The sequence below is a fragment of the Chiloscyllium plagiosum genome, unplaced genomic scaffold (assembly GCF_037043375.1).
Source record: "Chiloscyllium plagiosum isolate Xiang-an unplaced genomic scaffold, Cpla_swu_hap1 HiC_scaffold_15, whole genome shotgun sequence".
Taxonomy (NCBI): Eukaryota; Metazoa; Chordata; class Chondrichthyes; order Orectolobiformes; family Hemiscylliidae; genus Chiloscyllium; species Chiloscyllium plagiosum.
Genome location: NW_028270153.1, coordinates 21,797,560 through 21,821,032, shown reverse-complemented (window position 1 = coordinate 21,821,032; position 23,473 = coordinate 21,797,560). Strand labels below are relative to the sequence as shown.

Sequence of the window (23,473 nt, the reverse complement as noted above, 5' to 3'; positions counted from 1 at the left end):
GGCAGCATCATGTTTACATTTAATTCTGAATCAGCTATCTGGCTATCTTGTGTTTCCAAAGCAACTGCTCTAGGATGGTCTTGTTCAATACCTCCACATTTCACACATCACATGGGATAAACTAATGCTTATCATGTAGTAGGAGGTGATCATTAGGACCCTGCGGCGCGTCTGTTCCAGATTCTGATACAATCTCTGGTCAGGTCAACAGTAAGTAGAACGTTCTGCATGAGGAACAAGCTTTAACATTTGAAAAGAAGGTTGTGGCCTAGCTTTATGAAGGTGTGCAAAATGAGCCCCTGTGGAATGAGAGGTTGAGGTATTTCAATAAATCACAACTGAATGCTGTGTACTGTGCTGCTTTCGCAGCACAGTACAGAATTGCTTATGTTTCATCATCTCCCAAAATCTCTGGGAGATTGTTTTAAGGTTCGTCCCATCCCTTACATGTTTTTTGTATGAATTGACGCATAAGGTACCATGGTAGTAACAATCTTGAGCATCAAAAACCTATTGGACATGAAAGCACCAATGCACATTGGGTGTTGGTGACATCAGTGAGTCCCCTAGAGGTAAAGAGAACCAATCTGGTAAGTAGACATTTATAGCTCAGAGGAAACTATTTATTGAACCATTTATTCATATATGATTTAGAACAAATAGTGCTCCAATGAACATTCCAAGAACTTCTCATTGTAAGCCACCTGCCACTTTAAGAAAATTCACAACCCTTTTTTGTCCGTTTTGCAGTCATTCATATTCAATAACATGTATTTCCCTTTTGTACTATGGCTATGATTTTCTTAGCCACATTTGTATTTAGACAGAAATCCATATGAACATCTCTATTGCATTCTACTCCTCTTGACTATTGATCTGTGCATTCTCTTGATCCAATCGATTAGTCTAAATAATTTTGTTTTATCACTAATCACAAGAAATACAAATAATTTATCGGACAGGAATAGGCCATTCTGCCCAGTGGATCTATTCTGGTATTTAAGCAACATATACAAGCCTCCACCAAACTTCCTTCATCAACATATCCTTCTATTCCTTTATTACTCAGTTTTTCTAGCTTCCCCTTAAGTGGGTCCATGCCATTAACTGGCAGTGCTTGTGGTAGTGAGATCAACATTTTCACCACTGTGTGGATAATTGGGTTTCTTCCAAATTCCTGAGTAAAATTAGTAGTGACTATCTTGTATTGATGGTCCATTATTTTGATCTTGACTACAAGTGGCAGCATCCTTTTTTTTTGTCTATCTTATCAAACACCTTTATGATTTTAAAAGTGACTTCAGTCTTCCCCATTCATTTAAGGAAAAGAGTTCCTAATTGTAATTCTTTTTCAGTTCAGGTTTCCTTCTCGTAAATCTTTTTGTACATTCCGTGTTCACTCACGTTTATTTTGTTGCCATCCTGGACGAGATCACCAGCTTTGTGTTAGAATCTGGTGAGGGGCTGGTGACGTTTATATTCAAGTGGACAATGTATGATTACTACAGCCTGATGGGACAAGAGCCCAGAGCCTGTCCTCTGTCCAGTAATTCCTACCATTTCTTGATATTTTGTGCAGTGAATCCAATTTGTTGGACTAACATCTGTAAGTTGAATTCCCTGGGTTCTGGCTGAGATGGGTCATCTATTTTTCAGTCTTGGCTGAGGTTGGTTACAAATGCTTCCACATTGGTCTTTGGCACCGACTTGCTGGCACTCCAGATCATTGAAGATGAGGATAATTGTGGAGTTGCCTCCAGTTAATTCTATAGTTGTTCATCACAATTTACAACTGGATGTGACACAACTGCAGAATTTTGCTTTAATCCACTGGGTATGAGATTGTTTACTTTTGCTATTTGACATACGTCTGGTCTGATGTTTTAACATGTGCAAAGAGTAGATTGGGAAATGGCATGGTGTATGCTGTAAGTGAAAATTGTATTGTGGTTCTCCCATAATTTTTTTGTTATTAATTATTTCCCATAATTATTGTTACTGTCCATAGTGGATCATTCAGAGAAATTCTTACTTTGTCATCACGTAGAATCATTTTGTTTCATCCTTGTGGAGTACATTCAACCAAGCAGATATAAAATTAAGCTGGTGCATACATCTACAAATACAGCAAAAGCAATTTATTAGCAGCAGCACTGCGAGCTGTCCATTTTATCAATTCAATGGCTTCAGTGGGAGCTGCTCTTTTTCAGTAAGAAACTCTTTGACGTTTCATGCACTTTAACAGTCTTCGAGCTCTTCAATCTCAGCAGAACCCTGAACCTGATTTTGAAAGGTGAGTAAATGTCATGCAGTACAAAGTCAAATGTTGGTGATTTCTTCTGAGTATTTAAATTATGCTTGCTTTCTCCCAGCTATCTCAGCATTTGGCTTTTGCTAAGTGCCATAACAATGTCAGATAACTGAAATATAGCTGTGCAGGCTCATGGCGACCCTGCATAATGTCTTTCATGAAATGCCATGTAACGTACTGATGCTTCGCTGTTGGGATCTTCTAACCTAATCATTGTTCAGGTTTTCACATGTTGACGTAATACTACTATTGCTCTACTGAGAAAATCTTTTCTTATTGTAACAGTCTTGACTGTACAACATCTCTTAAATTGATATAAATTATCTTATCATGATGTCAGAGTACAGGTCCTGGCAAGATGTTGGCATCCTTAATTGTCTTGTATCACGATGCCAGTGTTAATCCTCTTGTGAAAAACTCTCTGGGTTCTGGACCAAAGTAGCAGCAGTTTTAAAACTAAGCTAGAAGGTTCACTTTAGAAGATTGAGAAATATTTGCTTTTAAAATCTTACTTGCAGTCCCATCCATCAGATTATAGTGGTCATGTTGATGACTTGGCATCTCACAGGTCCTTGATGTTAATTATTTCAACCTCATGCATAGTTCAGCTCAATTCAGTCTTGAAAGTATTTCTGTTTTGTAATTCTGCAATGAAGATTATTTCCTAACTGTAAATGGAACAAAAACTCAAATAGAGTTGAATTTCCATCGGTGTTCTCCAAATTGTCAGTGGTAACTGTAGCAGGAGATGCATGAAAAATCTGGGTAAAGCCACAAACACAACTTGAGAGTGGGATTTCCATGGATACTGCACTGAAGTTACAGTGAGTGATTGGGAGGATCCATATAGAAATTTGATTTTTATTCCATTTGATTTCACTCAAATGTCAAGTCTGTCAAATTAACAAGGCAACGGTATATACTCAAAGGACAATAAAAAGTAACTGAAACATATCATTCCATAAGATATTCATTTAAACCCGAATTTCAGCTTGATTTAAAGGAGCAATGCTTGACATGTAGATTTCATTGCAATTTACATCCTGGGATTTATCATGTTCTGTTTAAAGGCTCAGTAGATAAACACTCATTCCTGATCTGACCTTGCTTATTAAGAGTGGAATTCTGGAATGCATCATGGTCTGCCAGATGAAGATAAGTAAGTGTGATTCACAGAGACTCCCTTACAGTTTTATATTACCCAGGAACTTGAAATGGCCATTTGTTTAAATGTTTAGCTTGCCTCCAAATCTGATTATCAAACTTGGCAAGAAAACCTTGCCAGAGCATTGTGAATGAAATTACTTGATGTTCATTTCAACACCATACTTACTTTGGTCTGTCTTTGGTGGAAAAAGGAGAGCTGGATCCTGATGGAGTAGAACATTTTATTTTAGTTAATGTATGGGGAAAGATTTGTCAACTTCTTGTGTGGCACCAATATCAGAACTTTTACATTCGGAATGAAGAATACTAGATGGAGTTGTTAGTAACATCTCCAGCCAGAAGCAATAATGGGTCAAGTCACAGGTATTTTGCATGTCTTCAGCCATTGATAAGTTGAAGCAAGTGGTTCATTTTCTAACTGATGACAACGGAGAAGTTAGGAATGAAGGAACAAAACAGAAATAGCTGGAAAAGCTCAGCAGATCTGGCACCATCTGTGGAGAGAAATTGGAGTTAACTTTTCAGATCATTTGACCTTTCCTCAGAATTGATGGTAGCTATGAACAAGTTGTTTTTCTAATGCAGAGGGTAGGGTAGGAGGAAGGGGTAAGGAGTAAATGCTAAGTGAAGATAGAGTCCAAAGAGAGAGAAGAATAGATGGACAGACAAAGGAATGGATAATGTTCAGCCTAGGAGAATGAATAGCTACTAATGGGGACAATTAGTGGCTAACAATAGGTTGTATGTAGTAGCAGACCATGTGATAACAAGGCCTGGTGTGTGGGGGTTGGGCTAGGGGCATGGAAGAAGGTGCCTCAAGCCTTAAAATTGATGAACTTGATATTGAGTTCAGAAGGCTGTAGAGTTCCTAAGTAGAAAATGAGGTACTGCAGCAAGCCGAAGACAGAGATGTTGGCCAGGGAATAGGGTGGGGTGTTGAAATGGCAGGCAACTGGAAGCTTAAGGTCTTTTGAGTTTCTAGCATCCGCAATTCTTTTGGTTTTTATTTAGGAATGAAGGAATCCAGCATAATATTTATCAGGTTGCAAACACTGATTTTCTCATTTTTTAATAATTTTGGCAGCTAAAATCCAGTCCTTTTGCAACAAATGCCAGGAGTCTATTTGCCTTTATTTCTATATGTTACACCTGCATACCCACTTTCTTCAATTCATGCACAAAGATGCCCAGATCTCTCTTCACTGACACACTTTGAATCTGCTTCCCATTTAAATAATGATTTGCCTGTTTATTGTTCTGACCAACATGGACAACCTCACACTTATCCACATTAAACTCCATTTGTCAGATTCTGGTCTATTCTCCTCATTGAAATGTGGTCAATTGAGATAAAACTGTCCTTTAACGGTGTGGATTTGGATTCTGTTCAAAAACGTTTATCGTCTATGGTAGAACCTGAGTTTTTATATAGTAAGTTATGTAGTTACCCATATTCTTCCATCTTTCTCTCCATTACATTGTTGAAAAATGTGTTACTTGAAAAGCGCAGCAGGTCAGGCAGCATCAAAGGAGCAGGAGAATCGACGTTTCGGGCATAAGCCCAATTCCTGATTCATGAAGAAGGGCTTATGCCCGAAATGTCGATTCTCCTGCTCCTTTGATGATGCCTGACCTGCTGCACTTTTCCAGCAAAACATTTTTCAGCTCTGATCTCCGGCATCTGCAGTCCTCACTTTCTCCATTACATTGTGCCAGGAAGAAGGAGAAGAATTTATCACCTTTGGGTGGAATATTGTACTTGATAGGAGTTGATTATATAAAGACTCCTGAGCTAATGTCTGTTCTTTCTAGTGGCTTCAATGATACAGTCGGATTATGATTATCCCATCCAGTGCTTAAACAAAAGAAAATAACTTTTAAAACAACAGAGCAAACAAATCAAGAAGAAAAGTTAGTTTGTTCAGAATTCTTTATAACTAATCTATATTTTCATATATAAAGAGGTGGACTTCTAGTCTAATTCTCTTAAATTGTAACAGTTCCCAAATTATTAATTGCTTTTTTTTGGTAGGTTTTATAAAAAGTAAAGTTAAATGAAGAAAAATGGATTGTTTTCTTGTATAAATTTAGTCTGGGAATTATCGTGGGGAATACTTTTACTGCCTTTTTGTACCAGTTTGCAAAAGTGATGGGAAAATGAAACAACACTGCCTCTTTGAGAAGCTGGGAAAGTTGGGGCTGTGACTAAATCCTCAGATGCTGTCTGTGCCATTGGGTGGAGTCAACCCACAGAAATAATGTGGGAAAAGAACCCATCCCTCCTTTGGGAGAACTGAGACTCACCTTGAAAGCCAACTACGCAAAAAGTTTGTTTGTAATAAAGTTTGGAATTTAATCTCAAACTCCCTGGTTGATGCTCTTGAACTAAAATTGTAACACTCAGTTTTCAATGCAGAGCTCTTTCTGGGTAAATACGCAATTTTGTTGAAGCCAAAATGATGTATATTTAATGGGGCTAACTTTCTGTGGTTTCCAAAAGTGTATTTGAATTTCAGTGATTATCACCGAGCACATGAAATGCTTTTGCTGTGGTTTGTCAAAATCTTTTTTTTTTAACTAGAGTCAAATGGGATTGAACTAAACTGACAGCAGGTGCTCAGACTGTAAAGCATGAGTTGTCAACATTCAACGCCTGGCATGCAGGCTCCTATGGTGCAGTGGTACACTCCCTATCTCTGAGCCATGGGATCTGGGTTCAAATCCTACCTCCTCCGGAGGTATGTAATGACATCTCTTAACAGTTTGATACAGAAAATATCTCCAAGTTCACACAACATGCAGTTGTAAGAAACAAGCATGAACAACGTGGAGAAATGTCCTGTGTTTCAATTAAAAAGGGAGTGAAGTCTTGTTCTTGAATCTTGCATTATATTGACATTATGATTCTGACACTGGATTGCTGGTGTTAGTAAGTATGATGGTGCAATGCATTGGCAATCCCAACTTTGTTAGCAATGCTGTAATTGAAGTGAATTGATGAAACTCAGAAGTTAATAAAACTGTCTTTGTTGGCACCCTCTGGAGTAGGAGAGCAAGTAGCGAGTGTAGAGAATTTAACACTCAAACAAAAGCAAAATGTTGCAGATATTGGAAACTGGAAATAAAAACAGAACTTGGTTTTGAAGAAGAGCCATATCGGACTCTTAATGCTAACTCTGTTTCTCTCTTCACAGATGCAGCCAGACCTGCTGAGTTTCTCCACCACTTTCTGCTTTTATTACCATTTTGGTTTTGCTTTGGCTTGTCAGATAAGCTAATAGTACTGCTTAATGACTGTGAATTTAATGTGGATGACAGTGATCCAAGAAGTCAATGGCATTTGTTTATCTGTAATGCTGTGGAGTCCATCCAAGAATAGAAATTGACCAGATTCCTCCAAACCTGTCTCCCTACATATGACAGAACCATTTGTACTTGAATGGGTTTTGTTACACAACTTGGCATTATAAAAAAATTAGACTAAACATGACCCAATCTAATTGTAAGGAAACATGTTTTCATTGTTCTGGAGAGGATCTAATATGGTCACAATTAATGATTTAAAAGTTGCCACATTACAATGTGATCAAGGTTGATCAGGTCTGCCCTACTTTATTCTAAGTGAATGGGAGGCAGATAATTTAATACCGTTATTGTACAGGACTTTACATCCAGGATTATCTAGGGAATCAAAGCTATACTAATAAAACAAATCTCCCTGCTCAGTGATTGGTGGTAAATTTGACTTTTAGCAACAAATGAAAGAAGGGTGACCGTGAATTGCCAAAGTCAGTGGTAATAACTGAGATAGCGCAGCAGGTCAGGCAGCATCCAATTATGCCCGAAATGTCGATTCTCCTGCTCCTGGGATGCTGCCTGACCTGCTGCGCTCTTCCAGCAACACATTTTTCAGCTCTGATCTCCAGCATCTGCAGTCCTCACTTTCTAATAACTGAGATAGAACAAGTACTCTTTCACCATCACAAAGCTTACAATATTGTCTCATTTCATTGGGGTTTTGACTTGGTGTAACTTTTTTATCAACATAGTTGAGTATGTATTGACTTTTATATGGGACCTAGTCAAGGTGTTGGACAGGTACTGCCTTCAGTAGTGTACAGCAAGGTCTGAAGCATACACTGGATTGTCAAACTGCCCATTGTCACATTGTGTTTGTCCTCTGCTAGGGAAATTAAAACGTTCTTAAATATTTGCAATAAAAGGCATGACCCAAACTTCTTCAGCCATAAGTCTGCATTGACTCTAGAACACAGGCTCCCTTCAGTTGAAGTTGTTATTAATGCCATTCTAATGAGTCTGGTACTTGATTTATGATTTCAGCTTTCACTTTAGTGATACCTCTGTAATGGAAATCTAATAAAGGATTGCTTGATGCAGTGGAACTTTCTCTTCCCTATGCTACTCATTGGGAGTAGCTTCTGATAGTATGACTTGATGCCATTTATTCTGGCCACAGGAAAGCTCGCTACCAACTGCATGATTTAGGATTGTCCAATCCAGCAAAATGCAACCTCCATCAGTGAAATGGTCCAGTCAGAAAATCCCCAAGTTGCAATTCAAACTTTTAACTGTTTACATTTTACACAGGAAGCTCTTCACCCCTGCAGTAGGTCATATCGAACATTTAAATGCTACAATGGAATAATTAAATTTAAAACCATCACAATTGATGCCAAAAGTGGAAGTTTATATGGTTTAAAGTTTGTCCTAATGTTGGTTATCCTGAAATCCTTGTGCTACCAATTGTAGTACGAGCAGTGTTTACTCAGCAATTTTGGGGAAACTTAATGATAACATAATTTGCTCACAATAGGCAGGAAGTGTAAATTATAATATGCTTAAGAATGCAAGTAATTGACGGAACCCAATGAGATCAGACATTGTTGATATCAGTGGAGCTTTTAAATTTATCATAACTGACATGGACGACGTAGTCCTATGCTAATGTTCTGTATTTGAAGTTGTCATCTCTTTTAGGAAGACAGTCTGTGGCATCTTCCTGAGAGAGGTATAGACAATAGTCAATAGGTGCAGGAGTAGGCCATTCTGCCCTTTGAGCCAGCACCACCATTCATTATGATCATGGCTGATCATCCTCAGTTAGTATCCTGTTCCTGCCTTATCCCCATAACCCTTGATTCCACTATCCTTAAGAGCTCTATCCGACTCTTTCTTGAAAGTATCCAGAGACTTGGCCTCCACAGCCTTCTGGGGCAGAGCATTCCACACACCCACCACTCTCTGGGTGAAGAAGTTTCTCCTCAACTCTGTTCTGAGTGGCTTACCCCTTATTTTTAAACTGTGTCCTCTGGTTTGGGACTCACCCATCAGCGGAAACATGCTTCCTGACTCCAGAGTGTCCAATCCTTTAATAATCTTTTACGTCTCAATCAGATCCCCTCTCAGTCTTCTAAACTCAAGGGTATACAAGCCCAATTGTTCCAATCTTTCAGCGTAAGATAGTCTCGCCATCCCGGGAATTGACCTCGTGAACCTACGCTGCACTCCCTCAATAGCCAGAATGTCTGTCCTCAAATTTGGAGACCAAAACTGCACACAGTACTCCAGGTGTGGTCTCACCAGGGCCCTGTACAGCTGCAGAAGGACCTCTGCTTCTATACTCAATTCCTCTTGTTATGAAGGCCAGCATGCTATTAGCTTTCTTCACTGCCTGCTGTACCTGCATTCTTGCTTTCATTGACTGATGTACAAGAACACCTAGATCTCGTTGTACTGCCCCTTTACCTAACTTGACTCCATTTAGGTAGTAATCTGCCTTCTTGTTCTTGCCACCAAAGTGGATAACCATACATTTATCCACATTAAACTGCATCTGCCATGCATCCGTCCACTCACCTAGCCTGTCCAGGTCACCCTGTATTCTCCTAACATCCTCCTCACATTTCACCCTGCCATCCAGCTGTGTGTCATGTGATCTATGTGTCAGGTATCTATGTGATCAGTGTGGATCATGCCCTTGATGGGGACTGTGTAATAAAGATGCTGAACCAGACTCTGCACATTAATTAAATATTAGTTTTGTCAAAAGATTGAAACTGGATGATAAGTCTTTGGTTAAAATAGAATTGCTTTCTTCATCCTCATCGTAAACGAAGTAATGTAGATAATGCCAGAAGAATTCTTCTCTATTAATGAGTAATGATGACATTTTGAAATCAAAACATTGTTCACAGGGGAGATAGTCAGAGCTTAAATATGAAGTAAAATCACAGGCTCCTGCTTTAGTGTGCGATATGCTGTGTTGTTCAATGCTACTGTAAATTTATTTGCAATTTCAAGAAAAGCTCACTGGACCATTCATTCAAAGTGTGATTTGTTTCTGTTGTGGATGCAGTGGTAAAGAGCCAGACCTTACTTAGATTTTGATTTTGAATTGATTATTATTGTCACATGTACTGAGATACAGTGAAAAGTATTGTATTGTATGCTAACCAGACAAATCATACCTTACATAAGTACATCAGTGTAATAGAGCAGAATGCAGCACTTGGTGTCCCAGTTACAGAGAAGCTGAAAGAAAGATTAACTCTAATACATGAGAGGTCCATTCATAAGCCTGATAACAATGGGGAAGAAGCTGTTCTTAAATTGGGATACATGTTTTCAAACTTTTGTATCTTCTACCTGAAGGAACAGGGTGGAAAAGAGTATAACTGGGGTGGGAATGGTCTTTGATTATGTTGGCTGCTTTCCTGAGACAGTGGGAAATATAGACTGAGTCACTGGAAGGAAGACTGGATTACATGATGGCCTGGGCTGCGTTCACAACTCTCTAATTTCTTGTGGTCTTGGGCAGAGCAATTGCCAAGCCAAGCTGTGAAGCATCCGAATAGGATGCTTTCAGGCTTTAATGTGAGTGTAGCTAGCTTTGTACATTGAAGGTGTTGGTTAGGTTGAGCCTTTGATTTCCTCAACCTGTACAAACTACCTCCTCCGTCCCCCCAACTGGTCCAAAACATTAGTTTTTTGAGGTGCAGTGTTTCTAAGATCAGTACTAATCCCTTACCTTGTTGTGAAAACAAAGATGAAACCTCCTAATTATTCAGTTTGCCTGGGAAGAAACAGCTGAACAGAAGGTCTTTGACTGTGAGCAGATGTTTAAGCACAACTTTAAAGGCCACACAGCTTGCCCTCAAGTTATAAATGAGGAAATAAAATAGAACTCATCTCCCACATAATACTGTGTTTATGTAGTGCCAGATCTGTGATGTTAGTTTGTCTTTGCTCTTTTATAATTATAAAAATGGAAGCGTTCTGGCTACTTTTGTGCATACCGAGATGTAGGGCAAGGCTGGAGAGTCACACTCATCATTGGACAGAATTTGTGGTTTTACGACATCAGTGAGCTGAAGTATAAGGTGGTGGCCTGATGTCAATCTGGATGAATCTATCAAGCTGAAGATGGGCAGAAGTTAATCAGTGAAGAATTAGGCATAACACAGGTTCAGTATGCTAAGCTTCATATCTGATTTTCTAACCTGTAATTAAGAGAGGTCCAATTCCAGGACTGTTATTAATTCATAAACTTTGTCCTTGTGTCTTAATATTTACATGTGCAAACATTAAAATACAGGTTGACTTGGGTGTGCTGAGGTGTTGAGAGGTAGTTGAATTCGAATACGGAACTCTCCAGTTTCCTATTCAGATTCCGGTCTCATTCAAAAAAAATGTGAAAGCTTTGTTACAAAGTACTTGCAAAACATGCCCCAACAAGTAGTGATAGAAAATTTAAGCATGATGATAATAACCATAGAAAATTTTATCTACAATTTCTGTGTGTTTTTTCCAAGCTGTGATAAATCCATTGAATTATCTTTCTGTTGTTCTTAATGAGATCAGTTTCTGGAATCCAAATGTGGTCACTTGTTTACAGATCTCCACATAATAAGCATGGATAATTTCTACTTTGAGGCACCCAGTGAAAATATGGAGTTAAGAGCATAATCTTTCCTGTACTCACAGATTCAAGCTCATCATTCTTAATAATGTCTGAAAAATGCCATTGAAAAATTAAAATAAAGTAAAATACTGTGTATGCTGGAAATCTGAAATAGGAAAAAAAGCTGAAAAAAATACTCCAAGTGGAGAAAAACAAAGTTAATGTTTCAGATTGTTCGTTCATCAGAACTGAGAGTGACCACAGAAATGGAGCCTGAGTCTATGCTACACAAAGTGCACATTGCTTCTTAGCAGAAACCCAGAATGTTGACTCTGCATTTCTTCACGGCTGCTGCCAGATTCGCTGAGTTCTCCAGCAATTTCTGTTTCTGTTTTAGATTAGTTTTTTTTAGATTAGATTCCCTACATGTGGAAACAGGCACTTCGGCCTAACAAGTCCACACCAACTCTCTGAAGAGCAACCCACCCAGACCCATTCCCCTACATTTGTTTCAGATTTCCAGCATCTGCCATTCTTTGCTTTTTGTTTTTCTACCAGTTAGAACATTGGCTTGTTGGGTTTTCTGCAAATTAATCGGAGATATCACAGATGGAGTGACAGGCCAAGCTTTCCAAGTTTATCTGATTGATCAGCAGTTGTATGAACACACATCAACTGTGGCAAGGCTTACATGACATAACGGACTACAAAGTGAAGTCGAGTAGAATCACTGGCAACAGTGCTTCCCTCCCCGGTGGGCTCAGTGCTTCCCTCCCCGGTGGGCTCAGTGCTTCCCTCCCCGGTGGGCTCAGTGCTTCCCTCCCCGGTGGGCTCAGTTCATCCCTCCCCGGTGGGCTCAGTGCTTCCCTCCCCGGTGGGCTCAGTGCTTCCCTCCCCGGTGGGCTCAGTGCTTCCCTCCCCGGTGGGCTCAGTGCTTCCCTCCCCGGTGGGCTCAGTGCTTCCCTCCCCGGTGGGCTCAGTGCATCCCTCCCCGGTGGGCTCAGTGCATCCCTCCCCGGTGGGCTCAGTGCATCCCTCCCCGGTGAGCTCAGTGCATCCCTCCCCGGTGAGCTCAGTGCATCCCTCCCCGGTGGGCTCAGTGCATCCCTCCCCGGTGGGCTCAGTGCATTCTGTACTCATTTTGAACAGAAGGTCAGTGAAGTGATGCGACATGCCCTGACAGCCTAGGGTGCACCTGTACCTACAAACATCAGATCAGCCTCCCTGAGAGTGAACCCAAAGAAAGTGACTGGTCTGGTTGGAGTCTGTGGTTGTGTACTCATATTCTGTGCAGACTAGTTGGCAGGAGTATTTGTAGATATCTTTAACCTCTCCTTACTCTGATATGCGGTTCCCACTTGCTTCAAGAAGACAGCTAATTTAATTCAATTCAGTTCACTATCATCCTGGTGCCAAAGAAACATTAGACAATGACTACCTCCCATTGGCTCTGACTTCCATCATTATGAAGTACCTTGAGAGGTTAGTAATGACACACATCAACTCCAGCCTCCCAGATTGTTTGATTCGTTGCAGTTCATTGACTGTTGCAATAGGTCCAGGACATGTACCATCACCCTGGCCTTACTTTCATCCCTGGAACATCAGGATAGCAAGGACACCTCTTTCAGACTCTTATTTATTGACTTTAGCTCTGCCTTCCCCACCATAATTCCAACCAAACTCTGCGTTCTCAGACTCTGATCCTCCACCTACAACGGGATCCTCATCTCCTTGACCGCAGACCACAATCAGTCCGGATAGGCAAAAGTCCATGATAATACTCAACACCACTGCCTTGCAAGACTGTGTACTCAGTCCCTTACTATACTCCTTATCACTGTGTGACCAAATTCTGCTGTAACTTCATTTACAAATTTGCTGATGACACCACTGTAGCAGGTCAGATGTCAAACAATGATGAGACAGAGAGTATAGGAAAGAGAGAGCTTAGTGGCATGGTGTAAAGACAACAAACTTCTTAATTAGGAGAAAGTGAGGACTACAGATGCTGGAAATTAGAGTCAAAAAGTGTGGTGCTGGAAAAGCACAGCTGGTTAGGCAGCATCCGATGAACGTGGGAGCTGACATTCCGAGTTTGAAACATCGGCTGTTTTGCTCCTCAGATGCTGCCTGCCTGACTGGCTGTGCTTTTCCAGCACCACTCTTTTGACTATAAATCTCTTCTCAATGTCCGCAAAATGAAGGAGTTGGTCATTGATGTTAGAAAGCGGAGTGGAGGACATGTCCCTGTCTGTAGCAGTGGTGCTGAGGTGGAACTGGTTGAGAGCTTCAAGTTCCTCAGAGTAAATATCACCAACAATCTGTTCTGGTCAATGCCGTGGTCAAGAATGCACACCAGTGCCTCTACTTCTTCAGGAGGCTAAGAAAATTCGGCATGTCCACAATGACTGCTACCAATTTTTATAGATGCACCACAGAAAACATCTTGTCCAGATGCATCGCAGCTTGATATGGCAATTGCTGTGCTCAAGATTGCAAGAAATAATAGAGCATTGTGAACGCAGCCCAGTCCATTACGCAAACCAGCATTCCTTGCATTGACTCTGTCTGTACTTCCTGCTGCATAGGAAAAGCGGTAAACATAGTCAAAGACCCCCACACACCCTGGTTATACTCTCTTCCATCTTCCATTTGGGGAGAAGATCCAAAAGTGTGAAAACACATGCCAACAGATTCAAGAACAGCTTCTTCCCCATTGTTATCATACTTATTAACAGACCTTGCATATATTTAAGTTGACCTTTCTCTGCATCATCTCTTGTAGCTGTAACATTGTATTATGCAATCTGTTCTATTACCATGATGTACTTATGTAGGTTTTTTTGTTTGCATAGCGCACAAAACCATACTTTTCACTGTATCTTGGGACATGTCAGAAGAATAAATCAAATCAATGCATGATGAGAATTCTGCTGTGCTTGAATATTGCATAGGAGGGTTGGATGAGCTCAAACTTATTGTTTCCAAGTGTTTCAGTTTAGTACTAGCTCATTCCCCATCTGTCTCCTAAACTCTCCCACTACTACATTATTCACCACAGGGAATAGTTGATCAGTAGATAATTGATAAGTTATTAAATTGTTGATAAGGGAAAACCAGGCACTCCTCGCAAGTAACATAGTGAGATATGTGACCATCTGCAATGTTTGTGAATGGATTACCACCAAATTTCTGACCCAAAGTGCTGTGCAAATAAAATAACTCAAGGGTAGGAAAAGGCTCTACTCTGAATGAAGTAGCTTTCACCATGTACCATAAATTTCTCACCACCACCTCTGTTATACTTTGAACATCCTAAATGTATTTGTTTTGACTAAACCATATGGCATTTTATTCTGTTGACGCGACTAGCTAGCTAAGAGGTGGTTACATTAAGCACATCTACTTGCAGTGAAAGAGGAAGAAATTCACGTTACTTGTATATCCTTCAGCTAAAGCTGCTTACTTTTCTTTGAGACATTAAATCAGATCCTTTTTGCCTATTACAGTGGCTGCTAAAGATCATTTGGTGTTATTAAAAGTAGTGAATTGACTTATAAAGCACAGTCAGATTAAAGTCACCATGAGTTGTCTTTCAAGGGCAGTTAGCTCAATTGATTGGACAGCTGGCTTGTGACGCAGGGTGATGTGGGTTCCATTCCTGCACCAGCTGAGGTTATCTTCTCCTTCTCAATCTCTCTCTCCTCGCCTCAGGCGTGTTGACCCTCCATCAGCCTTCTCTCCGTAATGAGAGAGCAGCCCAGTGGTCTGATAAGACTATGGTGGCTTTTCCATTTTGTAAAAAATAACGGAATCAATGTATAACAAGATTCACTCAATATGAAGCACTTTGAGTCATTTCTGAGATTAGATTAGATTCCCTCCAGTGTGGAAACAGGACCTTCGGCCCAACACATCCACACCAACCCTCCGAAGAGTAACCCACCCAGACCGATTTGCCTCTGACTAATGCACCTAATGCTATGGGCAATTTAGCCTGGACAATTCACCTGACCTGCACATCTTGTGGGAGGAAACCGGAACACCCGGAGGAAATCCACGCAGACATTGGGAGAATGCTCAAACACCACACAGATGTGGTCAAATATTATAAATACAGATTCCTCCTTATTTCAAACATTTTAATTTTTATAGTATTGCTCAAAGACTAATATTCAGCACTTCACAGTAATGACCAACTATGAAAGCTCAGTTTAGTGGTGTGTAAGTAACTCTAAATCATTTGCATCTCATTTTTCTCTCAGACTTCAGTGTGATTGCCAACACAACACATGTGGAGGGTCATGTGATCGCTGTTGCCCTGGATACAATCAACTACCTTGGAAACCAGCTACGATAGACAGTGCAAATGAATGTGAACGTAAGTACTTGCATAAAATTAAACATTGGGATGCAGTTTTCTCTTGAGCAGCATTAGACTGAGCATCTAATACTTAATTCCATGAATTGTGATTGGACACAGGATAGGATGCTGACTTTAACAGGCAACTGATCATATAATGGCTACTTTGCATGACTAGTTTTCAACTCCACTTGTTTCAAAATGTTGTCAACCCATCTCATGAGAATACTATTCCTAATTCCATGGAAGAGAACAGATGCACGGTGTGATTCTTTCAGTGTGCTGTCCTGGTTTTATCCTGTAGAGATAAAACATGCAACCTGTGTGGTGGAGGCGGATTTGATTGTCGCATTTAAAAGGCAATTGGCTAGTAGCCTGAAGAGAGAAGATTTGTAACATTTATGGGAATAAAAGTGAGAGGAGCGTGGGACTAGATGTGATGTTTTTGTCAAGAGCCAGTATGGACATGATGAGCTGAATGGCCTCCTTTGCTATAACCATTCTACGATTCTGTGGATTGGAGGTAATTGATTTAACATCCAGTTTTCATCATAGGGCCCAGTCCCCACCCTGTGTGGCCCAGCATTTTACACATGGGTTTTAAGCACTTCACTTAAGTTTCAGTTTCCTTTCAAAAACCATTCTCTTTGTTTTACCTTCTTTGGATCATTAATTTGTGAGCTTTCTGGGGCTTTAGAATTTGCCTGCTTCTTTGAGCCACATCCTACCAGGTGGAGTCTTACCTCCTTATCCTGTTTGTAGGTAGCACAATTGTTAATGAGGTCATTCATAGTTCAGAGTCCTTTGCCTTTGTTGGCCACTTTGCTTTCAGTTCAGGCATAATCTTAAACTACCTGTTCCTGCTAACTGATAGAGTCTGACCTTTGTCTTTATTCAGCATAATCAAGGAAACAAATTTACGTTGCCATGTGAATGCAAGCTTTTTGCTTTATGCATGCATCCTCCTGTTTTAAATTGCCTACTCACTCGTTCTCCTGCTGAGATTCATTAACTTGCTGGTAAGCTAGTAACTAAATCACGTGATCATTAACCTGCAAAGCTCGTAGCTAGTGTAGGAATTCATTATTCATTGAGTCAGTTGAGCAGATTTGTTACTAGTGCTCCTTCATTCAGTTACTTTAGCTAAATTAGCAATTATACACACTAGGAATGCAGAACAAAAGCCATTTAAGTACCATAGTATTTATTTCCCTTTGTACTTCACAGATTATCAAGAGAAAGACATAAAAGTTATACATCAGCACAATATTTTGCCACTCAATGTGTCATACCCAGACTGATTTCAACCAGTGCTGCCTTCTGAAGTATTATGTTGTTTTGCTTCATAATAGAGAGGTCTCAGTTAAGGTCTTGCATGTTAGAACAACAGGGTTCATTAGTTTTGGTTCCTTGACCCTGAAATTGTTCCATTTAAATAGAGTAGAGCATGTGGCATTCCGGTCAGTCTACCCCCTTTCCCGTAATTGTTTCCCTACATGCATCCCTGCTACACCGTATGTATTGCTGACCAGAAAGGTGCCAGCCTCTTGCAAGGTTCCTCACTGGGAGATACCTGGCTGCTTGAGATGTTGCTGCCACCTTGGTTTCACTGTGCTTACAGTCGCTTGCTCGCAATCAAAAACATCACTCCTGTATGAGTTATAACTCTAGCACACATACATTGATGTAAAAACTTAGGATTTTCATCAGATGGCATCCTGATCTGTTTTGCTTCAGTATAAAATATGAACAGAAAGTGTTGGAGAAACTGTCTGGTTGCGTCTGTAGAGAGAGAAACTGAGTTAATGTCTTAAATCCAATGTTATTCATTGGTTCTCACATCTTTAACATAAACAAATATTCTGATTCTTTGGTGGGACTCCAACTTTCTTTGTCTGTTTGATGATGCATCTAAGGCACTGGGTGTGCCCACATTCCTCTTTCCTTTATGGTTTATCCTCAATATTTCTTCCCTATTTCATGGTTGTTGTATTTAAGCTGGGTTGACAGGAAGTCTGTAGTCAAGATTAGAGTGGTGCTGGGAAAGCACAGCAGGTCAGGCAGCATTTGAGCAGGAAAATCGGTGTTTTGGGCAAAAGCCCTTCATGAAGTTTGTGTACTGGCCATGATGCTTAAGGAGCCATTTAGCATTCAGTGTAATCTCAGGGCCTGGAGAGGATGATCAGGCTCTCAATTATATACTTTCTTGGTTCAGGTAAATATCAAGCAGTTTTTCTGTGGATAAGTTTTGAGTTGGATACCTATTCTCCCCTTTTACTTTATGTTGTGACTTGTCGTGGGGGACTTTAATGTGCTGCACCAATGCAACAAGTACATGGGAAGATTGCCATCTGTAAGATTTCATTCAAGTCCTGTACCAGCCTGAGTTGGATAAATATCACCACCACTTGGTCAAAATCATGGAACTCCCCCCTCTCTGCACTGAGGGTGAACCTACATGGCAATTCAACAAGGTAGCTCCTCACTCGGGCCTGAGGTAGTTGGCTAGCTCACTGAGCTGTTGAGTTATCGTGCAGACATTTCATTACCATAGTGGGTAACATCATCAGTGCGATTTCCATGAAGCACTGTTTCTGTCCCACTTGGTTTTTTTATTGGTCAAATCTGTTGAGGTGAGCGTCCCTTCGAGGTCTTCTCTGCAGCAGTTTGTGCACTGGGTGTACAAACACTCCGAGTTTGTTCATAACGTTGTTCGAGAGAGACAATAAATGCAGATCTTTACTAGTTACGTGGAAATAAAAGAAATTAGCAATAATTTAAGATACCAACACAGTCTTGTCATTACACACAATGAATGAGAAGCTTTTTATTTAAACTGAATCACGTAGTTATGCACTGCATCTTAACAATTGCAAGGATGTTGAGATTTGGAGATGCCGGTGTTGGACTGGGGTGTACAAAGTTAAAAATCACACAACATCAGGTTATAGTCCAACAGGTTTAATTGGAAGCACACTAGCTTTCGGAGCGTCGCTCCTTCATCACAATCGCCTGATGAAGGAGCGTCGCTCCGAAAGCTAGTGTGCTTCCAATTAAACCTGTTGGACTATAACCTGGTGTTGCGTGATTTTTAACTTTAAGGATGTTGAGGGCAGCCTGAGGTAATAATTCATTTGTTTCGTTATTCAATATCTATTCCACAGCCTGTAACTGCAATGGCCATTCCTTTGAATGTGTGTATGACCCTGAGGTCGATGAACGCAAAGGAAGCTTGAATCGCCATGGTCGTTATGAAGGAGGCGGTGTCTGCATTAATTGTCAAGTACGTTCCTGCTTCTTAGTGTCTGTGCAGGTGATGGATTCTGTTTTTTAAAAACAGAAATGTCTCTGTGAAAGTTTGCAAATTAACTTCTAGCCACAGATGGTTCAAATTATTTAATATTTTGTTGAGGTGAGTTTTCATAACATCATTCACTGCATGTTTGTGGCAAATAGACTTCAAATAAAAAAAGAAAACACTGTACCATTAAAAGAAACAGTGTCTCATACATAGGAAGGCATGTGAGAGAATTGAAAATATGAAGTTCAGGGTAGCTTGATAGCTCACTCCAATACAATGCAAAGAAATGGGACAGTTCTGTTCCTAATCCCAGACACACTGTAACAGGGAGTCGTTGATAAAGATTCAGTGTGACCACATAAGAAGGAAGAAAAAAACTGGGGGAAAAAGAGGCATCTCTAGGTTGCTCTCTGTCACATGTGTCATCTCTGTGTAGAGGAATTCAGGAGAGATTGGCTGTGGGGCATACGTGTTGCAGGAAAATGAACACTGGACAGAAAGTATTACTTTAGTTTCAAAGTTCACATTGAATTGAGAGATAACTAGCTGATGGCTTGCTGCACACATAGAATTATGGAATCCCTATTGTGTGAAAGCAGGCCATTCGGCCCATAGAGTCCACACTGACTCTCAAAACAGCCTCCCAATCTAGACGCACACCCCGTCTCTGTAACCCTGCATTTCCCATGGCTAATCCACCTGACCTGCACATCCCTAGATACTATGGGCAATTTAGCATGGCCAATCCACCTAACCTGCACATCTTTGGATTGTGGGATGAAAATGGAGAACCCAGCAGAAACCTCTGCAGACACAGGGGCAATGTGCAAACTCTGCACTGATAGTTGCCTAAGGGTGGAATTGAACCCAGGTCCCTGGCACTGTGTGGCAGCAGTGCTAACCACTGAGCCAACATGTACTTTGTGATATATGCAATGACAATTTGCAAAAGATATAAGAAGGATTCTGAGCATTGATTTAGCAATTTCCAAACCTGATGGTAAGATTAGAGAAGAAACCCCTCACCACACTGCACCCCCCCACCCCCCAAAAAACTCTGAGAGCATTTTTCCAGTATCCTGCTGGATTATGCTTAGAATCAAATCAGCTCACATGAAATCAGACTTATTAAATTATTTCTCATTTTATCTTGAAGGACAACACTGCTGGGGTCAACTGTGAGCGATGCATCCATGGATATCATCGTGCACCTGACATGCCAGCAGATTCTGTGAATGCCTGCCTTCGTGAGTTTTTATTATTTAAATAATTGACTAATAATATTTCTTGGGAGTAACATGAGTAGTGGCAGCAGCACTAACTCATTTTTTTTTCATGTTATTCCAGCTTGTAATTGCAATTCAGAGTTCACAGAAGGTGCCTGTGAGGATAATACAGGCCGCTGTTACTGTAAGTACAATTATGCTGGTGAGAACTGTGACTACTGCGCTGAGGGATACTACAACTTCCCCAACTGTTACCGTAAGTATTACAAATCTTTGAATTAATTATTGACGGTTCGGAGAGTGTTTTCTGTTTAAGGTAGTGTTTTAATGTAGTGTTAAATAAATGTTAGGTATCTGAGTTGAGGGTGAGGTGTTTCACAAAAGCAGTTTCAGAATCTGCACTGTGTTGAAACATTCTAGATCCTACTTTGGATGGGTTAGTTACCATTACAATGAAAGGTAATGTTGTTATAGTCCCAGCAGATAGTAGGGCTGCTGTCTCATGAGAGAGGGGTGACTGGTGGTGAGTTTTAAATGAGTCACCGAGCTGCAAGCTTGTGAAGGTAGGACTGACCTACAGCTAGTCATATACAGTCAGATTTGACCCAACTCCGTTGGATCTCCGATTTTCCATTCAGCATTTTATTTCCTGACTTTACATTGGCCTCAGGAATACTTTACTGTCCATAATGAAAAACAAACTAACTGCATTTTGTGAGATTCTTTTACCACTTCAAGATGTCTCACCTGATTTCAAACCATTTAGGATCTTTTTGAAATGTAGTCAGAAGCACAAGTTATGTGACCGCAGAGTCCTACATAACAAGATTCCACAACCAGCCATCAGTGAATGACCTGGCAGTCTCGTTTTCGTAGTAAAAGTAAAGTATTGCAGATGTTGAAAATCTGGAATAAAAAGACCAAAAGCTGCTGAAACTCAGCAGTGCTGGCAGTGGCTGTGGAGAGAGAGTTTCTTGTTTTGTTGAACTCAAAACTTTAACTCTGTTTAACTCCACACAGATGGTATCTGACCTGCTGAGTTTCTTCAGCATTTTCTTTTTTTATTTGTGGCTTTCATAGTGTCGGTTGAGGCATTGGTGTTGATTAGCAAACCTGGACAGCTCCTCTGCTTTTTACAAGGTGCCATTGGATCTTTTCTATACGAGTGTCTGCAAGTGCAGTTAGGAACAGCCAATAAATGCTGGCCCAGATGAATTTAAAAAAAAAGAGACAATGTGTGTTGGGGGAACTGTGGCTTTAATGTCTCACCTAAAATATAGTATCTCTGACAAGCGTGGTAGTCCCTCAGTACTTCACAGCAGGTTCAGAGGCTGGAATGCAGTCAAACCCATGGGCTTCTGTTTCAGAGCTGACAGTGCTACACATGAGTGATAACTGACGTCTGATGGCTGTATACTATCCTCTGGAGCAGTGACTGCATCTCTGGCTCCTTCCCAAAAATCGCAGCAGTGATGTCGATTCAGTTTATAGCCCTTTGGTTCTGCACGCAGACTGATTGCAACTTTGCATTTAGATCATAGAACAATGCAGCACAGGATCAGGTCCTTCGGCCCTCTATGTCTGTGCCAACCACGATGCCATTCCAAATAATCTAAACAGGTTCATATCCCTGGAATCCCTGCTTGTTTATGTGTCTGTTTAAATGCCTCTCAAACCTTATTGTATCTGCTTCTACCACCTCCCCTGGCAGCATGTCCCAGTAACTGGTTTAAAAAAAAAACTCCTTTGCACATCTCCTTTTAAGCTTTCCCCTCTAACCTTAAACCCATGTCCCCTACTAGTTGACATTTTCACCCTGGGAAACTGACAGCCTATCCACCCTACCCATGCCTCATAGTTTTATATACTTCTGTCAGGTTGTCCCTCAGCCTCTACTCTAGGGTGGCACGGTGGCTCAGTGATTTGCACTGCTGCCTCACAGCATCAGGGACCTGGGTTCAATTCCAGCCTCAGGCAATTGTCTGTGTGGAGTTTGCACATTCTCCCCATGTCTGCGTGGGTGTTTCCTCTTGGTGCTCCGGTTTCTTCCCACCATCCAAAGATGTGCAGGTTAGATGACTTGGCTATGCTAAATTGTCCAAAGTGTTCAGAGGTGTGTAAGTTAGGTGCATTAGTCAGGGGTAACTATCAGGTAGGGGAATGGGTCTGGGTGGGTTACTCTTTGGAGGGTCAGTGTTGACTCGTTGGGCTGAAGGGCCTGTTTCCATACTGTAAGGATTCTAATTCTAACAAAGAATCCAAGTTAATCCAACCCCTTCTTATGCTAATGCCCTCCAATTTAGTCAACATCCTGGTAAACCTCTTTTATATCCTTCCTATGGTGTGGCAACCAGAACTGCACACAATCCTCCAAATGTGACCTAAAGGTTTATATACCTTCAACATGACTTGCCAACTTTGATACTCTGTGCCTTGACTGATGAAGGCAAGCATGCATTATGCCATCTTTGCCATGTTGTCCTCTTGTGTTGCCACTTTTAGGGACCCATAACTTACACCCCAAGATCCCTCGTTATGTCAATGCTCCTAAAGGTCCTGCTATTCACTATACATTTTCCTCCAGCACTTGACATCCCAAAAGCATCACCTCACACTTGTTCAGATTAAACTCCATGTGCCATTTCTCTGCTCACCTTTCCAAATGCTATTTATCCTGCTGTATCATTTGACAGTCTTCCACACTATCCAAAACTCCCCCAATTTTTGTGTTTTCTGCAAACTTACTAATCAGACCATCGACATTTCCATCCAAAGAATTTATATAAATTACAAAAATAGAGAACCCAACACTGATCCTTGTAGAATATCTCCAGTCAGAAAAAACACCACTCCCCAACTAGCCAATTTTATATCCAAGTTACCAACTCACTGTGGATTCAGTGTGACTTAACTATAATGAACATGTGCAGAATTTAAGATGCTCTTAAATTAATACAAATTTAACAGGTTTGATCCCAATGGAAATCAACACAGCCTAATAAAGGAATTCTAATAGAAGGTGTTCCTTGATGGATAAGGGTCAAAAATATGTGCATGTTATAAGGATGTAAGAGTGGCATCCATAATGTATTGTATTCATGCAGCAACAGTGTTACTGATTTGACACACTTTGAATTGATTGATAAGAGGAGACCTCTTATTTCTACTGTTGCCTATGGTT

General features: G+C 40.7%; 1 protein-coding gene across 1 annotated transcript in view; it reads left to right on the top strand.

Moving 5' to 3' along the window:
* lama5 (laminin, alpha 5) overlaps positions 1-23,473 on the top strand; it is a 320,328-nt gene that overhangs the window by 146,656 nt on the left and 150,199 nt on the right. The window contains exons 7-10 of the mRNA XM_087994598.1: positions 15,668-15,783; positions 18,930-19,048; positions 20,223-20,313; positions 20,414-20,548. Coding sequence (XP_087850724.1) covers positions 15,668-15,783; positions 18,930-19,048; positions 20,223-20,313; positions 20,414-20,548 — 461 coding nt within the window. The remainder of the gene's footprint in view (positions 1-15,667; positions 15,784-18,929; positions 19,049-20,222; positions 20,314-20,413; positions 20,549-23,473) is intronic.